The 15,921-nt window shown below is 38.1% G+C and overlaps 2 protein-coding genes across 4 annotated transcripts in view; one reads left to right on the forward strand and one right to left on the reverse strand.

The window, feature by feature from the left end:
- Nucleotides 1-10,334, reverse strand: part of LOC105933168 (lisH domain-containing protein ARMC9) — a 34,893-nt gene extending 24,559 nt beyond the window's left edge. Inside the window, exons 1-10 of one of the 2 annotated variants that reach the window (XM_012872584.3) lie at nt 10,139-10,334; nt 9,592-9,760; nt 9,289-9,414; nt 7,960-8,130; nt 7,391-7,546; nt 7,202-7,294; nt 5,519-5,543; nt 4,727-4,884; nt 4,356-4,454; nt 1,307-1,342 (exon numbers count right to left, since the gene is read on the reverse strand). In XM_012872584.3, the coding sequence (XP_012728038.2) occupies nt 1,307-1,342; nt 4,356-4,454; nt 4,727-4,884; nt 5,519-5,543; nt 7,202-7,294; nt 7,391-7,546; nt 7,960-8,130; nt 9,289-9,414; nt 9,592-9,666 (939 nt within the window). In that variant the 5' untranslated portion in view covers nt 9,667-9,760; nt 10,139-10,334. The remainder of the gene's footprint in view (nt 1-1,306; nt 1,343-4,355; nt 4,455-4,726; nt 4,885-5,518; nt 5,544-7,201; nt 7,295-7,390; nt 7,547-7,959; nt 8,131-9,288; nt 9,415-9,591; nt 9,761-10,138) is intronic. The other variant, XM_012872586.3, reaches the window with a different exon arrangement.
- Nucleotides 10,335-10,670: 336 nt separating this feature from the next.
- Nucleotides 10,671-13,745, forward strand: polr2h (RNA polymerase II, I and III subunit H). Of its 2 annotated transcripts, none has more exons than XM_036141080.1 (6): nt 10,671-10,856; nt 11,128-11,211; nt 12,457-12,540; nt 12,873-12,966; nt 13,073-13,156; nt 13,334-13,745. In XM_036141080.1, exons 2-6 carry the CDS (start codon nt 11,139-11,141, stop codon nt 13,449-13,451), a joined length of 453 nt encoding a protein of 150 aa, XP_035996973.1. In that variant the 5' UTR covers nt 10,671-10,856; nt 11,128-11,138; the 3' UTR covers nt 13,452-13,745. The 2 variants fall into 2 exon arrangements, with proteins under 2 accessions (XP_035996973.1, XP_012728012.1); XM_012872558.3 differs by having other exon boundaries at nt 10,672-10,856; nt 11,123-11,211.
- Nucleotides 13,746-15,921: the final 2,176 nt, after the last annotated feature.

Consider the following 15,921-nt stretch of genomic DNA (forward strand, 5'->3'; position numbering starts at 1 on the left):
CCACCTAAGTTGTTAGTGTACTAAAATACATGCATTCATCATGCTTCAGCTCTTTGGTAATATTCTCCATGCAGCATAAAACATCCAGGCTAAGACCCATCACCAAACCGGTGGGGTAGTGTCCTTAAAGCTGTTACAGAGCAGTTCAAATGTATAATAAAGTAGAATGAACAGACTTTGGACAAAAAACAAACAATACATGACGGCTCAAGACAAGGAAACAGGGTGAAACTTTTTTTTTTTTTTTTTAACTTAAGCAACTTTTTAACTTAATCCTCTGAAGAAACCATTTTTCTATTTTCTTGCATTAGTGCCTTCAAATAAATGAGAACTAGTGATACATTAGAGGAATTTGTAGGAAAACATACTTTTCCCAAAATGACTTCATAAAAATTTCCAGACTACAAATTTTACCAATGGAGAATTATTATTCATATTTTACATATAAATACACCTAATAAAATGAATGAAAAAATAAATAAAAATCTTTATAAAATGTATAATCCTTACTCATATTTCGAAAAGAGTCCACCATTGTTTACAATTTCTCCATTGTGAGATCAATAAAGCCTATCTTATCTTATCTTATCAGAGATCCAGTTTGACAGCCTTTAAATTCCACATGAATTATTGTTCTAGCTTTTCTGTTTTTAACCATATACACCTTTCTCCTCTGACGACTTGACCTAGAAAACGAGGAATTTTCAACCCCAGATACGGTCATTAATGCTGAATCATCACATTTCTTATAAGTTGTTCAGGCTGTCTTTTCATTTGGCTGTGTTTTAAGGCCCTCCCCTTTATTTTACGGCCTGATCGTGGCAGAAATGCTCCTTGTGTTGGTTATCCCTAAGCTGTGTATTCAGGAAATTACAAAACTTCACTGCAACACCTAATAGGCTAAAACTGAAACTGCTAACTTTAACAGACAGACAAGAGACGAGGGGCAGCTGAGAGGGGGAACAATGACAATGGTCCGGAGAAACAACTGGATGTAATAATGAGGTACATCCTGAAAGGGACTCTTATTTGGCTTCATAACTGGCCTAACTAAAAGGGTCATTATGCAGACAGGAGGAGATGTAGATCTTTTTAAACTAGGGCAATCTAGCGGAAAGGAGAAAAAAAATAAAATAATAGGAAAACTTGAGAACAAGGTCAGGCAAAGAAATGCATACATGTTGATGGAGGGCAGATACATTTGATCATGTGAGCGGGAGAAGATACAGTGAGGAACAAGCAAGGTGGAAAGGTGGGGGGGGGGGAGAGGGATGATGAGAGAAAAAGATGTAAACATGAAACTTACATAGCCATCATCATAAGGACTCATAGAGTAATAGCCCTTTGTGGATAAAAGCATCACACACAAAGAAAACACACACGATAAAACGTTTTTTTTTTTTTTTTTTTTTTAGTTCAAACCATCCAAACACCAGATTTCACAGGAGCAATTCAACAGCACGCTAAAGAGCCCTGACTGCACGCATCACAATGACGATACAATAATGATTTAAAGTAGGGGTGAGGTGAGGGAAATGTATTAAGTCTTAAATGTGTCATTTTGAGTTAATAAATGTAAATTCAGCTTGACGCACGTTGGTAAAATTGATTCAAATCTGCATCTAACACAATATTTTTGCCATTTAGCAGACACCAACTAGGGTACTGCCTTTCCTTGCTTTGTATATACAGGTATGTCTCACTAGACTGAAATATGTGTTCGGCTGAGGCTCGTCTTTCAGATTAAAAGAACCTTTTGAAAAGAAACAGGTATTAAACATACATTTTTATTAAAACCCACGCTTCTTTATTTTCTTAATGGTCTGATGCAGAGGAAAATAATCACAATACACAGAAAGAAAGGCTTAAACACATCTGTCTGTATGCAAAACCCACCACAGAGAGTTTCTTTCCCTGCTCTGTCTCCCTGATGTACACAAAGAACAGCTTACAGCATGAGGAGTCAGCTCTAAAACTAAATAAGCCAAGTCCCACCATCACAACCTCCCTTCTTTATCAATCTATCTTCATGCTTTTAGAATATTGGCAATAGAGACTGTTATTAGAAAACTTGAAAGTAACTTATTTGTTTGATATTTGGTAGAAACTCAAATAGGGTTCGTTCTTCCTCTGCTAGGTCAGATTTATGATAGAGCCCCCCCCCCCCCAATTCTACCTCATTAGAGCCTTCCCAAGCTTTAATGAGGTACCAAAAGATGCCAGGCACAGATGGGGATGGAGTCCTCGCATAGGTTCATAGGTATACCCATACATGTACACGCTATTCCTTCTGGATTTTATTCCCTTAAGGTTTATATCTGTTAATACTTAATTTCTGCACGCTGTAAGCGCTTGAAACCAAAGTCAAATTCGTAGTTTGTGCTCACAATCTTGGCCAATAAAAGCCAATTCTGTAATCAATCTAAATAATGTGTTTTATTTACTGAAACAAACAAACATTTTAACATTATTATATGTTTATTAAGCATGCCCTCTCAGTGGGATCACTGGTATCAAGGCAAGTGCTTAGGAACACCAATTAGACATAAAAAGACTGAGAGCTGGGGTAGACTTTAAAGAAAAAGAAAAAAAATTCAACTTTCCTAAGATTTTTGAAGAAATAGCATTCAAATCCTATATCCTTCACAATCTCATGAGGTGTTTTGTGACATCTGTGGACTAATTGTGTAACGTCCCATTGCATTAAACGCACCACTCACAAAGCAACCGCTGGGTTTTGGGAGTCGATGCGCACTAATTTTCTAACGCAACGAGCTCTTAGCTAAGCAGTTTCTCTGAGCTGTTTGGTGTTGTTAAATCTGATCAAAATGACATGAAACAGCTACTATCCTACTGATTTTACTTGGGACCGGTTTCAACGTGCAGGAAGCGGCAGGGGAGGGCCTTCTGGCTCGAGCTGTGTCCGGAACAGCAGCTGTAAAAACTGTCCGAAGCAGCTCCACAGAGCGCGGACATGAGGCTGCTAATAATTTAGCCCTTACATTTGTATTTCTTCCTCTATTGATTAAAACTCCCACTGCCAGTTAACACAGGCTCAGCAATAAGTTGCTGGGCAATTGATGTCTTCATCTGTGTCTCCACCCCAAGTTGGCGTAGGTTTGCTGAAGTACAGCGTGGTTCTATTAATCTGTGCTCGACTACTCTGGCTTTCTCAAGGACCCGGATGTCTGCCCCCGAAAAACTGGATTTGAGAATTGAAATTGAATTTTAGAATCTTAAAGTGAATAGCGAGACCAGTCACAGAAAGGAGCTAATCCGAGAGCTGAATTTTCACTAGGATGAAATATAGTTTCGAAAACAAACAAATTCAGTTTAGAAATAATAAATATAGTTTCAATTTAGTCACAATCATTTCCAAACTGATAAATTGGATTTCAAATTACGCCAATTCAGATTCAGTTTTTAAATGCGTTTATTCTAGTCGAGCAATTCAGATTCAATCGGAGCAACGCAAATTGGAAGAGAACTAATTCAAATTCAGTTTCTGATGGCACAACTTTCTGCCCATATGTAAATCCTAACGCAACAACGATTGAACTCTGTTGCGTGAAACAACTGCTTCTGTAAGTTAAGAGTAGCAGCTTTAAGCAGGGACCAGTATCGGTTTTGATCTTCCACTGAAATAAATTGCTTTATTTGTAATGTTATGCCCAACCCTAATTTAGTGAACACTTAAATACTTGTGCTTTTCAAATATTTGCATTTGACTCCCTTCATAGCGACATATTAAACTGATGAGCTTCTATAGTTGTAATAAATAGGTGTTTAAACAGCAGGTGTTTAAACGCCTTGACTTCCCAGATATATGTTGCCAACATACAGTATATATGTTGGCAACATATATCCGGGAAGTCAAGGTGTAGATCCTGGTTTTGCTTTGTTTGCTCGACTTGAATAAACACATTTAAAAACTGAATCTGAATCCGTAATTTGAAATCCAATTTATCAGTTTGACTTCCCGGATATACGTTGCCAACATATATACTGTATGTTGGCAACATATATCTGGGAAGTCAAGGCGTAGATCCTGGTTTTGCTTTGTTCATACTGAAAGCTTCTTGGAAAGTTACATATTTAACATGTTGCTGAAAGGGTACATGGCTTATTGCTGATGACGAAGTGTGCAAAGGGAAACACCGACCTTATCATTTTGTATTCTTTAAGAGTCTTTTTCAAACAGGGGCGTCAGTCTGACCAGCCCTGAGTGACGTGACCGCCGACTGCCCTCGACTTTTTCAACGCCCTTCCTTAAACCTTGTTTCAGTTGTCTTTGAAAGAGCTTAAACAGAGAGAACGGGATCTGAGAAACGGCTGTGAGTGCGTGCGGTGCTTACAGTGCCCGGCCTCGTGAAGTCCGTGCTCTGAACAGCGCTTTGCCTCATCTGGCTGCTGAATAGGCGAACACACACGCTCTGCAGGTACTCAGGGGAGATCTGCAAGAAACACACAAGGTCCCTTTTACTTTGAAATCTGCACATCGGAGGAGGTTTTTTTTCCCCTTGTCTAGCTTAAAATGAAATGCAATGAAACATTATCCTTCTCTAATGTCACTGATTAGGATTTAACGTTTATGTACACATCTTCACTTTGCAAATACAAGTGCAAAGAAATCAAAACAGGAAATCCAAAGCATCATGAGTGCTAATATGCATCCGCAGTACGTGTTTCTCAACACGCATCTGCCAAACGGGGCAGCCAGGCCTACCATCTTTCCGCTGACTGTGGCCTCTAAAGAGTCGACCAGCTCAGCAGTGATTCCAATCAGGTTATGGTAGTCAGCTTTGACCTTGTTGCACTTCCGTACGTAGCTGGCGATGCGTCGCTCCGACTCTGCCATCTGAAGCTGTAACTGCTGCATGGCTTCTGCGTGGTCACACAAACACATTCAGGCTGAGGTTGCAGCAACCGAAACTCAAGGTCATATAAAATGTTATCATTACATCCGAAATATGACAAAAAATAAAATACAAAAAAACCCCAAAAAACATTTGATTGATATTCCTAAATCAAACAAGTGTCTTCTCTAAATATTTCACAATTAAACATCATATTCAAGTTATTAACCTTTTCAAATCCACTTGAAACAATGACACTTTATGTCCACTGCTAAAATTAGCACAAGTCTCAAGTATTCTCCACTTTCCAATTCTTAATCCTGGAGAGGTAAAACCTAACTCCACTGATCCAACAGATTCCCACATGAACCATATTACTGAAATATAGCATAAAACAATATGTGATTTTTTTTTATGATGTAAATTTTGGATTATAGCTTTAGGATTTCTACAATGCCCCTTGATCAAAGTAGGACTTTTACTTAGAAAAACACCTCCCTCCGTATAAAGATCCATTTAACATGGAAAGTGAGGCAAGATGACTACCTATGCAAAGCCATGTTGATCAGTTATGAATCAAACAACAGTGGGTATCCTTCCCCAAACAGAAAAACATATATAAAATTAAAACCTTAACAAGACACACTCTCAGATACATTTACCTTTAGTAGTCCTTCCACCCTCCTTCTGCATATTGTCTGTTAAAGAAAGAATGCCATGAATGCTAATAAAGAAACTAAACTGTTCTTATTTCCTCATTTTATTATCTGAGTGTTTTATCTGCAGGTACACGCATACAGCTAAGCTAAAAGTAAAGTACATATTAGTTTAACCTAAAGATGACTAAAGTCAAACAAACGTATGATCCATCCTGTTTGAGAAGGAAAAACTCATCGCAGACATTTGTAAAGTGCGTCTTTTATAAGTATTATAAGAAAAGGTGTGGGAATAGATTCAATATTTGCTTAGTTTAGATCAAGTTTGAAACTGTGGCATGTGGCCAACACCCTTTTTGTGGGCAAACATGTCTAACCCACCGTATCTGTGAGAGCGCACAGCTGCAGGCAACGTGTTAACCTGACATTCTCAAAATACTCTTGGTTACTTATTTAAAATATTGTCGGCATTCAGAGTTTTTCCTCTTGTGAAGCACTTCTGATAACTAAAAGGCATTATATAAAGGTTTACTTTGGCAGTTTAATGTAAATAAAAAGTCTATTAGGCTGACAGTTTTCTCTTGATGTTTTTGCAGAACTAGATTTTAATTACCATTAATTAATAAAAAAAACATCCATAAATACTACTTCTTGTTAGGTAAATGTTCACCTAGTCCTCTAAAATAAGTTTCTAGACGTGTGAAATGTCTGACTTTTTCACTCATTCAAATTTTTTACTTTTGTACAAAACGATTCAGTAATGGCTCTTTCTTATCATATTATAGTAAGAAGAAGCTTAACTTCCTTGTAGTATAAATTTATGAATTTATTTTGAAAGGCTATAGTGCTTTAGATCCAAGTTTTCAGAAGGTCAGATAACAATGGCTACTTGAGTGGAAGGGTAGCATCCCTAAATCGCACAGAACACTTTATCTATAAGCCTATCTGTAGTAATAAACCCTACAAGCCATGGTAAGCAGCAGGGTTATAGTTCTGTTTTTTTTTGCTGGGAAATATGTAATTAATTAACTAATAAATGACACTTTGGAGCAATTGCTTTTGGAAACACATTGGCAGGAGTCATTTGTAAAAGTGTTTGCACTTTGACAAATTTTGCAGGCAACGGAGCCTTTTTAAGAATGTTGATCTGATTTTCAGCATTTTTTAGTTAAGTGGTACCAAAGATTAGGTGTAGCATCAACTAACTGTGCGATCTATAATTTCAAAATGCCATCTAATTTTGTTTGGTTTAATGATCTACCTTAAGTTTTAAAACCCTTTACTCTGACCGCAAGGCATCGAGATCGCAGATATAACAATGGTAAACTAACCACACCGAAAGCAAAGGTTCACATGAAGCCAGAAAAATCCCACAGACATTCACTACGAAACCAGAGCCAGGTGTTCCAATTATTCACCTAAAATAAAAGTTAAAAGTACTTTTTTTTATTTTTAGACTCTTGCTGTTTAGCGCTGCTAAAACCAGTTGTAGCAAATGACAGAGAAACAGTTTACTATAACACTGTTAGACTTGAATGCTTGCCCACAACGTTTGCTATTCTTATGTCTTTGAACGCAACACAGGAAGAAAACTCTCTCTCTCTCTGCACTCTGATAATGTTTTCAGAAAGAGCCTGCAGAGGGGTTGGGGGGGGGGGGTGAGGGGGGATGGCACAGAAAAAAGGATACATATAAAGTCAACAGCCGAGGAATCTTAGATGATTTCAGAGTAACCGATAAGAACTTCTCCAACTTGTCCTTCAACTGCGGTATCCAGGAATCCTAATGACAAAAATTAGACATATTAAATAACTATTAGAAAAGTGTTGGATGTTGGTTATGTGTTGGTTAATAGGAAGAGAGGCGGCTTTAGCGGACCTGAAATAGATCCTTGAAGGAGGGGTGAATGGTGGGGTTGGGAACGAAAGGCAAAGCGTAATAAGGCAGAAACTCAGCGGTCTGGCTCAGGGCTGCCCCACCAGTTTCAAGGTACTGCTTGAAAAGGGAAATCCTCTCCTCAAATTCAGCCCGGCCCTGCGGAGAGATTTTTTATATGTCAGGTACCTTTTTTATTTGAAGTCAAAAGCTAAAGGTCTCATAACCAGGTTCCCTTTAGTTACATGGTAGCCTACACTTTGGTTACAAACACTGGATGAAATATTTAAAAGAATGGAAAAAAGCCTCATTTACACCTTATGATTTTCTAAATAATCCTAGAGAGATTTAATTATAATTTAGATAATTATAATCATGGTGGTTAATACAATGAAAGGTGAGGTAGGAAAGGATAATCTCATACAGTGCGTGGTCAAGAGGGTTTTCTTAAAAGCAGCATATTGTGCCACCTAGTGGACAATTTGAAGAACTGCACATTAGCTAATGAGGGATTTATGAATTTCTTCTTTCAAAAAAATGTTAACTATTATTCAGCCAGTTAATCTACATACCTGTCTACTCGGGTGCGTCCTCAATGGGTAGATGGTAAAGTGGATATGAAGGTTGAACTCAAGGTTCTGTGCATCGGCATCTGCGTCTTTTACCTCGGAGGGAACGTTCTCTGCCCATAGTTCAAAGAACACTTTGTGGTCTCCATCATCAAAGGAGCTGAGAAGATCTTCCTGAAAATAGTCACGATTAAAAGGAAGGACAATTGTAAAAAATTGTTTTTGCGAATATCTATTTGCACATCTCACATTTACTGCATTTTATGACTCTATGGTTGCTCCTGTGTTATTGTATGCTGCAGAGCTTTGGAGATGCACCTGAGTGCAACATCATCCAGAATACAGCTATGAGGTGTTTCTTAGGGGTTCATAAGTACACCACCAGGGCCGCCATTTAGGGTAAGATGGGATGGCAGCCCTGTCTGATTAGACAAAAAGCGGAAGTTATTCGATTGTGGAACAACCTTGTGTGTTTACCTGAAGACAGGCTTACGAGGAAAAAAAAAAACTATTGGGGTAAATCTGATAAATATCCCTGGTCAAACAATGCTCCAGCAATATTTTCTTTAAAAAAAACAGCCAATTTTTTTTTTTTTTTTATAATTTCAAATGTAAAATTACATAACTTAAGCAGAACTTGTTTCAGACAAATACGAACCAGTGGAAATTTGATGTACTCAACAAACCAAAGCTAAGAAGTTATGCTGGATTTCAAGACAATGTTGAGACGGAGCCTTATGTTAAAGGTAGCTTGAAAAGAAGATAGAGATCTCTCTGTGCCCAGCTAAGATGCGGTGTTCTGCCTCTTGCGTTTGAGTTGAGATGATACAAAGGGCTATTGGAGGAACAACATCCGTGCGTTTACGCGATTTAAATGTTGTTGAGGATGAATTTAATTTTTTTGTTTTATTGTCCATTATATAATCACCTGAAAATGCTTATGTTTGAGAAAATCCATTGAGGAGATCGCACTTTATTTTGGTAATCAGATGGTGATGTGTTTTTGAGAAAGAGATGTTTATGCTGGTAAAATTTATAAAGCGAGCATGGGTGGTTAGACAAACAGCACTTTATCCTGTCTAAAATATGTTTTTGTTGTATTGTTAATGTATGGCTACTTCTTAATTGTTAATAGTGTCATAAGAGCCTGTCTGGGCTTGGCACATAGTATCAATGACACTTCAATAAACATTTCTATTCATTCATTATATTAGCCTTTGTGTCCTACAACTTACCACCCTTCCTGTTATGTAATGACATTTACCTCTACAGCTGATAAACTACTATAAAGAACAAAGGGTTAATAAACTGGTTCATTACTGGATAATTTACCTGGATGACACGAGTCTTTGAGTCTCTGAGAGTACTCCCACGTGGCTTTGAGACAAGCTTGCCTTTGGTTTTGCACTCCTTGTCAAACGTTTGAACAGTCTCTTCAAATTCTTCAAACCTAAGATACTGCAAAAGCAGAAAAATTAAACAAAGATCAAACAGACTCCCAGGTTTAACATACAGGATACACAACACCTATTTCTGCAAATCTGGTGAATTCCTATAAAGGTTGGCGGTGAAAATATAAATAAATTTAGAATTCATTTGTTTTTACATCAGTGTGTACTGCAAAAAACGTGTTACCTCTTGGATCATCCCAAGAAGATCAGCTTCAGTTGCCAAGATGTCCCCCATCTTGGCTGACTCCCTGGAACTCATGTGAGAACCACAAACGTTCAAAGCCCAACGAGACAGGAAATATTTCTGCTTTCATTCAGTCGTTGTTTGGAAATCAATGGCGCGTTGCTGCAGGCTGCAAAGACGGGGCAACTTGTTATGATTAGAGAAATGTCAAAACAAGCCATACAACACACACACAGACTAGATAATTAGTGTACATCAAATAAGAAACGTCTGGTACCATCTATCATAAAGATGATAAACCAGTGGCTTAATATATTTCGGCATTTATGTGTTGTGTTTTTATTGTCGTGACTCAACTCTCGGTTTTAAGCAGAGCTGCAAATGTGCCAGACACTTGTTTTTTTTTTTGTTTTTTTTGCTACATCTCATCTCACTTTTTACCTCTAAGATGGAGCTAACCAAGAATTATTTAAACGTCCACTTTTAGCAGCGTATATAAGCTAGCTCATCAATTACGCTACTAAAAGACATCGGCGTCATCTCCCACCTCATTCGCCATCATTTAGTCGAGTTAGTCCGTGTAGAAGTCCTTGTTCTATGCGTTAATCCGCGACGAAATCTAATAAAACACATTGTTTGACAGGGCTTAGTTTGCCCCCTTTTTTCCCTCTGAATTAGCAGTCAGCTAACAATTAGCTAGCAACTGTAGACAAACAGGACGCTAAAAATGCTTAGCAACCTGATGGAGCCGTAAAGCGGAGGCGAATGTCGTATGCTGAACGCTTTTAACGTTTTATCCCCAAAATTAAGAAAAGATTAAAAAAATTATATATACAAAAACAAAAAGTAATTATGCGAAATTTGTGCTTTTCCCCCTTTTGTGTTTAACTCATTTACCATAGAGCAGGAGGTATGTTTATGCCGAACTAAAAAGTTTTTATATAATTTATTTTAAGGCTAATCCATATTTGACAAAATTTGATTACTATCTCAAACAGGACTTGGTTTCGTGTAATTTGCAAATCCTTAGTAATTTAAAACACCAACTTTATTTATTTATTTATTTTTACCCGGAAGTACTTGTCGCGTCAAAGGTTGAGCACATTGTTCCTCGGCGGTATATTATGGTTTAGATAGCGATGAATGAAATCGTGTTCTGTTAACAAATCCAGCGCTCGTCTGCAAATCTTGGGGTCTTTCAACCAAAAATCCGACTGGCTGTGGCTTTGCTGTGTTTTTGATCCATTTCAACAACGCCGTTTGTGGTTAGCATAAATAATCTGGACGGCGTGCTAAAATTAGCATTTTAGCTTGGATATAGCATAAGTTGTATTTAATATATGTAAGCACCAAAAAAAAACTTGAGTGGACATTTATAGACACTCTATGCATTTCTTTGTCACTTTCTATATGGTTTAAAACGCTCTTTTTCTCGTTCTGTTGTAGTTTGTGTCCTGTTATTTGTGAAGCATACATTAGCTTTATCTATATATTTATTTTATGTTTTATTTAATTTCATCTCCTCTGCAAGGTCAGACTAGCGCGGGATGGCTGGAATTCTGTTCGAAGATATCTTTGATGTAAAAGACATCGATCCAGATGGCAAGAAATTTGACAGAGGTATGTGAGCTGTACTAAAAACCTACACATGGGTAATCTAAAACAAAACCCCACAATAAACCCTACACTAGTTATTTACATGCTTCACTAATGTGTTGATATTGGGTCTTCTTTGATTTATGGGGCTTTGCACGTTTTATCTAAACCAAGCAGTTATAGCATTAAGCCTGGTGGTACAAAATTCAGTGTCTCAGAAAATTAGAATGCCGTTCATTATTGAAAACCCTTTGAACACTGTCCCTCTGGGTCAGTAGGCTACACAATCATGGGGAAAACTGCTGACTTGGCAGATATCCAGAAGACAGTCATCGACACCCCTCACAAGGAGGGTAAGACCCCACACAGGATCATTGCTGAAGATGCTGGTTGCTCACAGAGTTCCGTATCCAAACATATTAATAGAAAATTGAGTGGAAGGAAGAAGTGTGTTAGGCAAAGGCGCACCCGCGACAGGGAGAACTGGAGCCTAGAGAGGATTGTCAAGCGAAATCCATTCAAGTAAGTTTGAGGAAGCTTCAGACGGAGTGGACTGAGGCTGGAGTTGGTCCACACCTTGTAAAGAGCCACCATACACTGACTAATATTAGACATGGGCTACAAATATTGCATTCCTGTTGCTCATTAGTCTATTTTTAGATGAAAATAAATTCTGCATTTCATTTGGAAATCAAGGTCGCAGAGTCTGTAGGAAGAGTGGAGGCACAGAATCCACATTGCTTGAAGTCCAAGTTTCCACAGTACGTGATGGTTTGTGGTACCATGTCGTCTGCTGGTGTTGGTCCATTGAGTTTTCCATTAATCCTATGCAGTGCCACAGGTCGATCACCTCTATGCCACGGTGGATTGATACAGTAATTCATGCAAGAGGTAGCCCAACCAAGTATTGAGTTCATAGAAATGGACGTCCTTTTCAGAGGCCTGACATATGTGCCTTTCTGATTGGTCTAATGTTATATTCAAATTCTTTGGGAAACTGGGTTTTCCTTACATGTAAGTCAAAATTAATCATCAAAATTACAAAGAAAACTTTAAAATGTTCACTCTATGTGAAATTATTCTAACCCTTCACTTTCTGAAATGACTGGCAAAAAAAAAGTTCAGTTGAAAAAACTTTTACACAATATTCAAAAATCTTTTAGACATATCTACCAAAAGTACCCAGAACTTTTTGTACTCTATCTTGTAGTTAGAGTAATTTTATTGTATTGCCTCAACTTGAATGTCATTTTCTTTTTCTTGTTTTAGTGTCTCGACTACATTGTGAAAGTGAATCTTTCAAGATGGACCTCATCTTGGATGTGAACATTCAGATATATCCTGTTGATCTTGGTGAGACCTCAGCTGCTTTTGTCCAAGTGTGAAATTTGTATTTTTTTTTGTTTAAAAACTGTCTCCTTTAAAAAATAATGGCATCTAGTTTGATAGAGGGGCTCAGGAACTGCTTTGAGTATACTTTTTGACCAGCGTCACCAGGGGTTTATCAATGTATGGTTTGTTGGCTTTGTATTAAGACTCAGTTGTTCAAATTGAACAACTGAGGGAAATGATACAAGTAAAACATTACAGAGGCAGAAAAGGTGCATCTAAAATAAACCTATGCCAAGGTATCTGTCAACAGAATAATGTCTTGATGATCTGATTTCATCGTCTGTTTCATTAAGGTGACAAGTTCAGACTGGTCATTGCCAGCACATTGTATGAAGATGGAACACCAGATGATGGAGAATACAACCCTCAAGACGATCGGCCGTCTCGGTAACACATTTTGCGCTAGATACATTTCTGCGTGCTATTGTATTTATGCAACAGCATGTCTTGGGTGTTTGAGGTTCATTCTGACAGTCAGATTTTTATTTTTTAGAGCAGACCAGTTTGAGTACGTGATGTATGGAAAGGTTTACAAGATTGAAGGAGATGAAACTTCAACAGAAGCAGCCACGCGTCTGTAAGTACACCGGTTATACAGTATATGTGTCTGGTCGTGACATTAACAGGTCAATTAGAAGGGTGCTTTAGTATGCAAAATACAAAGTATGAAAATGAACATATCTGATGATTTAAACAAATGTGGGGACAAAGTAATTGTTTTAACCTACTTCCGCTGATGTGCTTAACCTTTCAGCTCCGCCTACGTGTCTTATGGAGGCTTACTGATGAGGCTGCAGGGAGACGCCAACAACCTCCACGGCTTTGAAGTGGACTCCAGGGTCTACCTTCTCATGAAAAAGCTGGCCTTCTGAACACCACTCTGTTCGCCCCCCTTCCCATTGCCAACTATTTCTAGCTATCTTCAAATTTATATTGAAATTCACGGACCCCGGTCTGCAGGTCATGGCATTTTACAGACTGAGAACATTGATTCTTTTGGACAAATATTTTGAAAACATTTTTTTTAATATGTGTTGATTCATAAAAATATGCTTCTACAGACGTATGATACAGACTGAAGACTTTGACAAAAAAAGACCTGCTGCCATCTCATGCGCAAACAATGTAAATAAATATTTCTTTTATAAAAACTATAGGTAACAGGTGATAAACCTGGGGTGCTATTTTTATTGAGCTGGTTTGGTGTCTATTTACCAGGGTTTCTATGCAGTCTGGGATCCGATTTAATTTACGTTTTTTCAGGTCTGAAGAGAGCATTGAAAATGTTATGTTTTCAGAAATTATTCTGACTCTCATTGTGTAAATATTGGATCTTCTAGGCTTCATTTTCATTTCTTACCTTGTATACATCTTTTATCTTTTATTAGTCCTGTATCTCCTCTCATTTCTCCTATGTGTTTCCTTCCTTATTTCCTTTCTTCCTCTTATCATTCCTTACGTCCTCATGTTCTTCCTTGTGTCCTTTCTTTTGTTGTTATAGTTTCCTCCCTCTGTCATTTCCTTGCTTTGAATTTGTTTCCCACCATAATTTCTTCCTTTTAATACCTTCCATTTCGTAGTTCTGTCCTTTCATGTGCCCTACTTCCTTTCTTCCTAATGGCCTTCATTTATTACTTCCTTGCCTTTTTCCTATCTCCCTTTTGGTGAGGACTCTCGACAAACCAGAAGTGCATAAGCGTTCGCCATGATGAGTGCTGTCTTAATAGTGTCGTCAGTAAGGAAGTTGGTAGGAAAAGGAGCCTGTATGCTTCCTATCATAGTTCCTTTAGCATAGGGAGCTGGTGCAAAGAACTATAAGGAATCTCGCAATCTTTTGAGTGACATGTATAAGCACAGCCCACCTCATGGAAATTAACAAAAATGTCTGGAGAGAAGAGCGTGTGCCCTTTTTAGCTCTTTTTTTTTAGAAGGCTGTAGGCCCAGATTTGACTCAGATCGTCCATGTGTGTTTCTGCTGCATAATGTTGAGTTAAAGGCTGTCCGAAATCAGAACAACAGTCCGAAGCACCTTTTTTTTCCCCGCATTAGAGTTCTTACTGTTGACCCCATGAAAGGTCAAGGAATGGAAACTATAATTAGAATATTTTGAAGAGGCTTGCCCTTTTCGTACTTGTGCCGTTAAAGGCCCAGTTCCACTGACTGGTTTTGGCCATGCGCCACACAGGTCCCCTCTCTCATGAGTGTTTCAGGAGCAGTTATTTTTTTTTCAGGGCCAGCCCAGGTTCCTCCAGCTCTGCTGAGGAGTAAAGCCTATATTCCTCTATGCTTATTCCATCATTTCTTCCTTGTTTTAGTCATTCATTTTCTCTTTTATTCCTCCCTCTTTCCTTCCTTCCTTTACTCATTTCACTGTTTCCCCTCTTTGTCTTCTGCTCTGTCCTTTTTTGTTCATTCTGTCTTTTCATGTCTCCTACCTCTTTCTGTTTCCTTCCTTGCCTCCTTGTTTCCTTGTGCCCTTCTTTCTCTCCTTTCGTGTTTCATTGTGTTTTCCCTTTAGTTCATTATGTTCTTTCTTTGCATCCTACCTCCCTTTGTTCCCTCATATCATTCCTTTCTTGGGTGTTTTCTTTCCCCACTGGTCTTGTGTTCCTTGTTCCATTTCCTGTGTTCTCCTTTCTTTCCAGGCACTTTCTTTTTCAGATTCCATCTTTAATTTCTCTCCACTATAGAAACAAAACATCCATGAATTCTTAATTAGCCTTTTGTATTTTGTAGATTTAAAAAAAGGCTTACATTTCCAGACTTTCCATAAGGGACCCTGATTTACTGTGAGTTTTATTTATTTTATAACTTAGCAGCTGCAGACATTGGCCTTAAACATACTTGGATTCTTAACACTATGAAACCAGCAAGATAGTTGCTGTAAGTGAGATGAAACATAAAAAAATGCTACCTGGTGTGGGCTTACGATTCAGAAGTTTAACTCACTTTTTTTTTTGAGACAATCCAAGTTCACAGTTGCATCATTAATTTTCAGATTAATCAGATGTCACCATTTCATTTTGTCTACTTGACATAGAGAAATTATTCAACTAGGCCATGGAAATTCAAGATGGGAGCAAACTAAAAATTTAAAGACGCCGGTGACTGCAAATCAAATTAACAGGAAAGAAGCAGCTTTTGTGCACAAATAAACCAGTGTAAGCCTGTGGTAATGGATGTCACAGGACGGGGAAGCACTACCAGTGACTCACATTCCTGATAAATGCAAGTCTTGCAAAGCCATACTTAACCATTGCCATTTTCTCTAGAAGGCATCGTGGTACCTCGCAGTAGAAGTCAGCTCCTGCTCTTCTAGTGAGAGAATCCTTCCGGCTGCAC

The sequence above is a fragment of the Fundulus heteroclitus genome, chromosome 9 (genome assembly GCF_011125445.2).
Source record: "Fundulus heteroclitus isolate FHET01 chromosome 9, MU-UCD_Fhet_4.1, whole genome shotgun sequence".
In the NCBI taxonomy this organism is placed as follows: Eukaryota; Metazoa; Chordata; class Actinopteri; order Cyprinodontiformes; family Fundulidae; genus Fundulus; species Fundulus heteroclitus.

Bases quoted from the DNA above. Each gene is read 5' to 3' on its own strand.
- polr2h (XM_036141080.1), top strand. From the start codon at position 11,139: ATGGCTGGAATTCTGTTCGAAGATATCTTTGATGTAAAAGACATCGAT. The intron at 11,212-12,456 runs GTATGTGAGCTG...TTCTTGTTTTAG, and splicing joins TGGCAAGAAATTTGACAGAG to TGTCTCGACTACATTGTGAA. The intron at 12,967-13,072 runs GTAACACATTTT...TTTATTTTTTAG, and splicing joins CAAGACGATCGGCCGTCTCG to AGCAGACCAGTTTGAGTACG.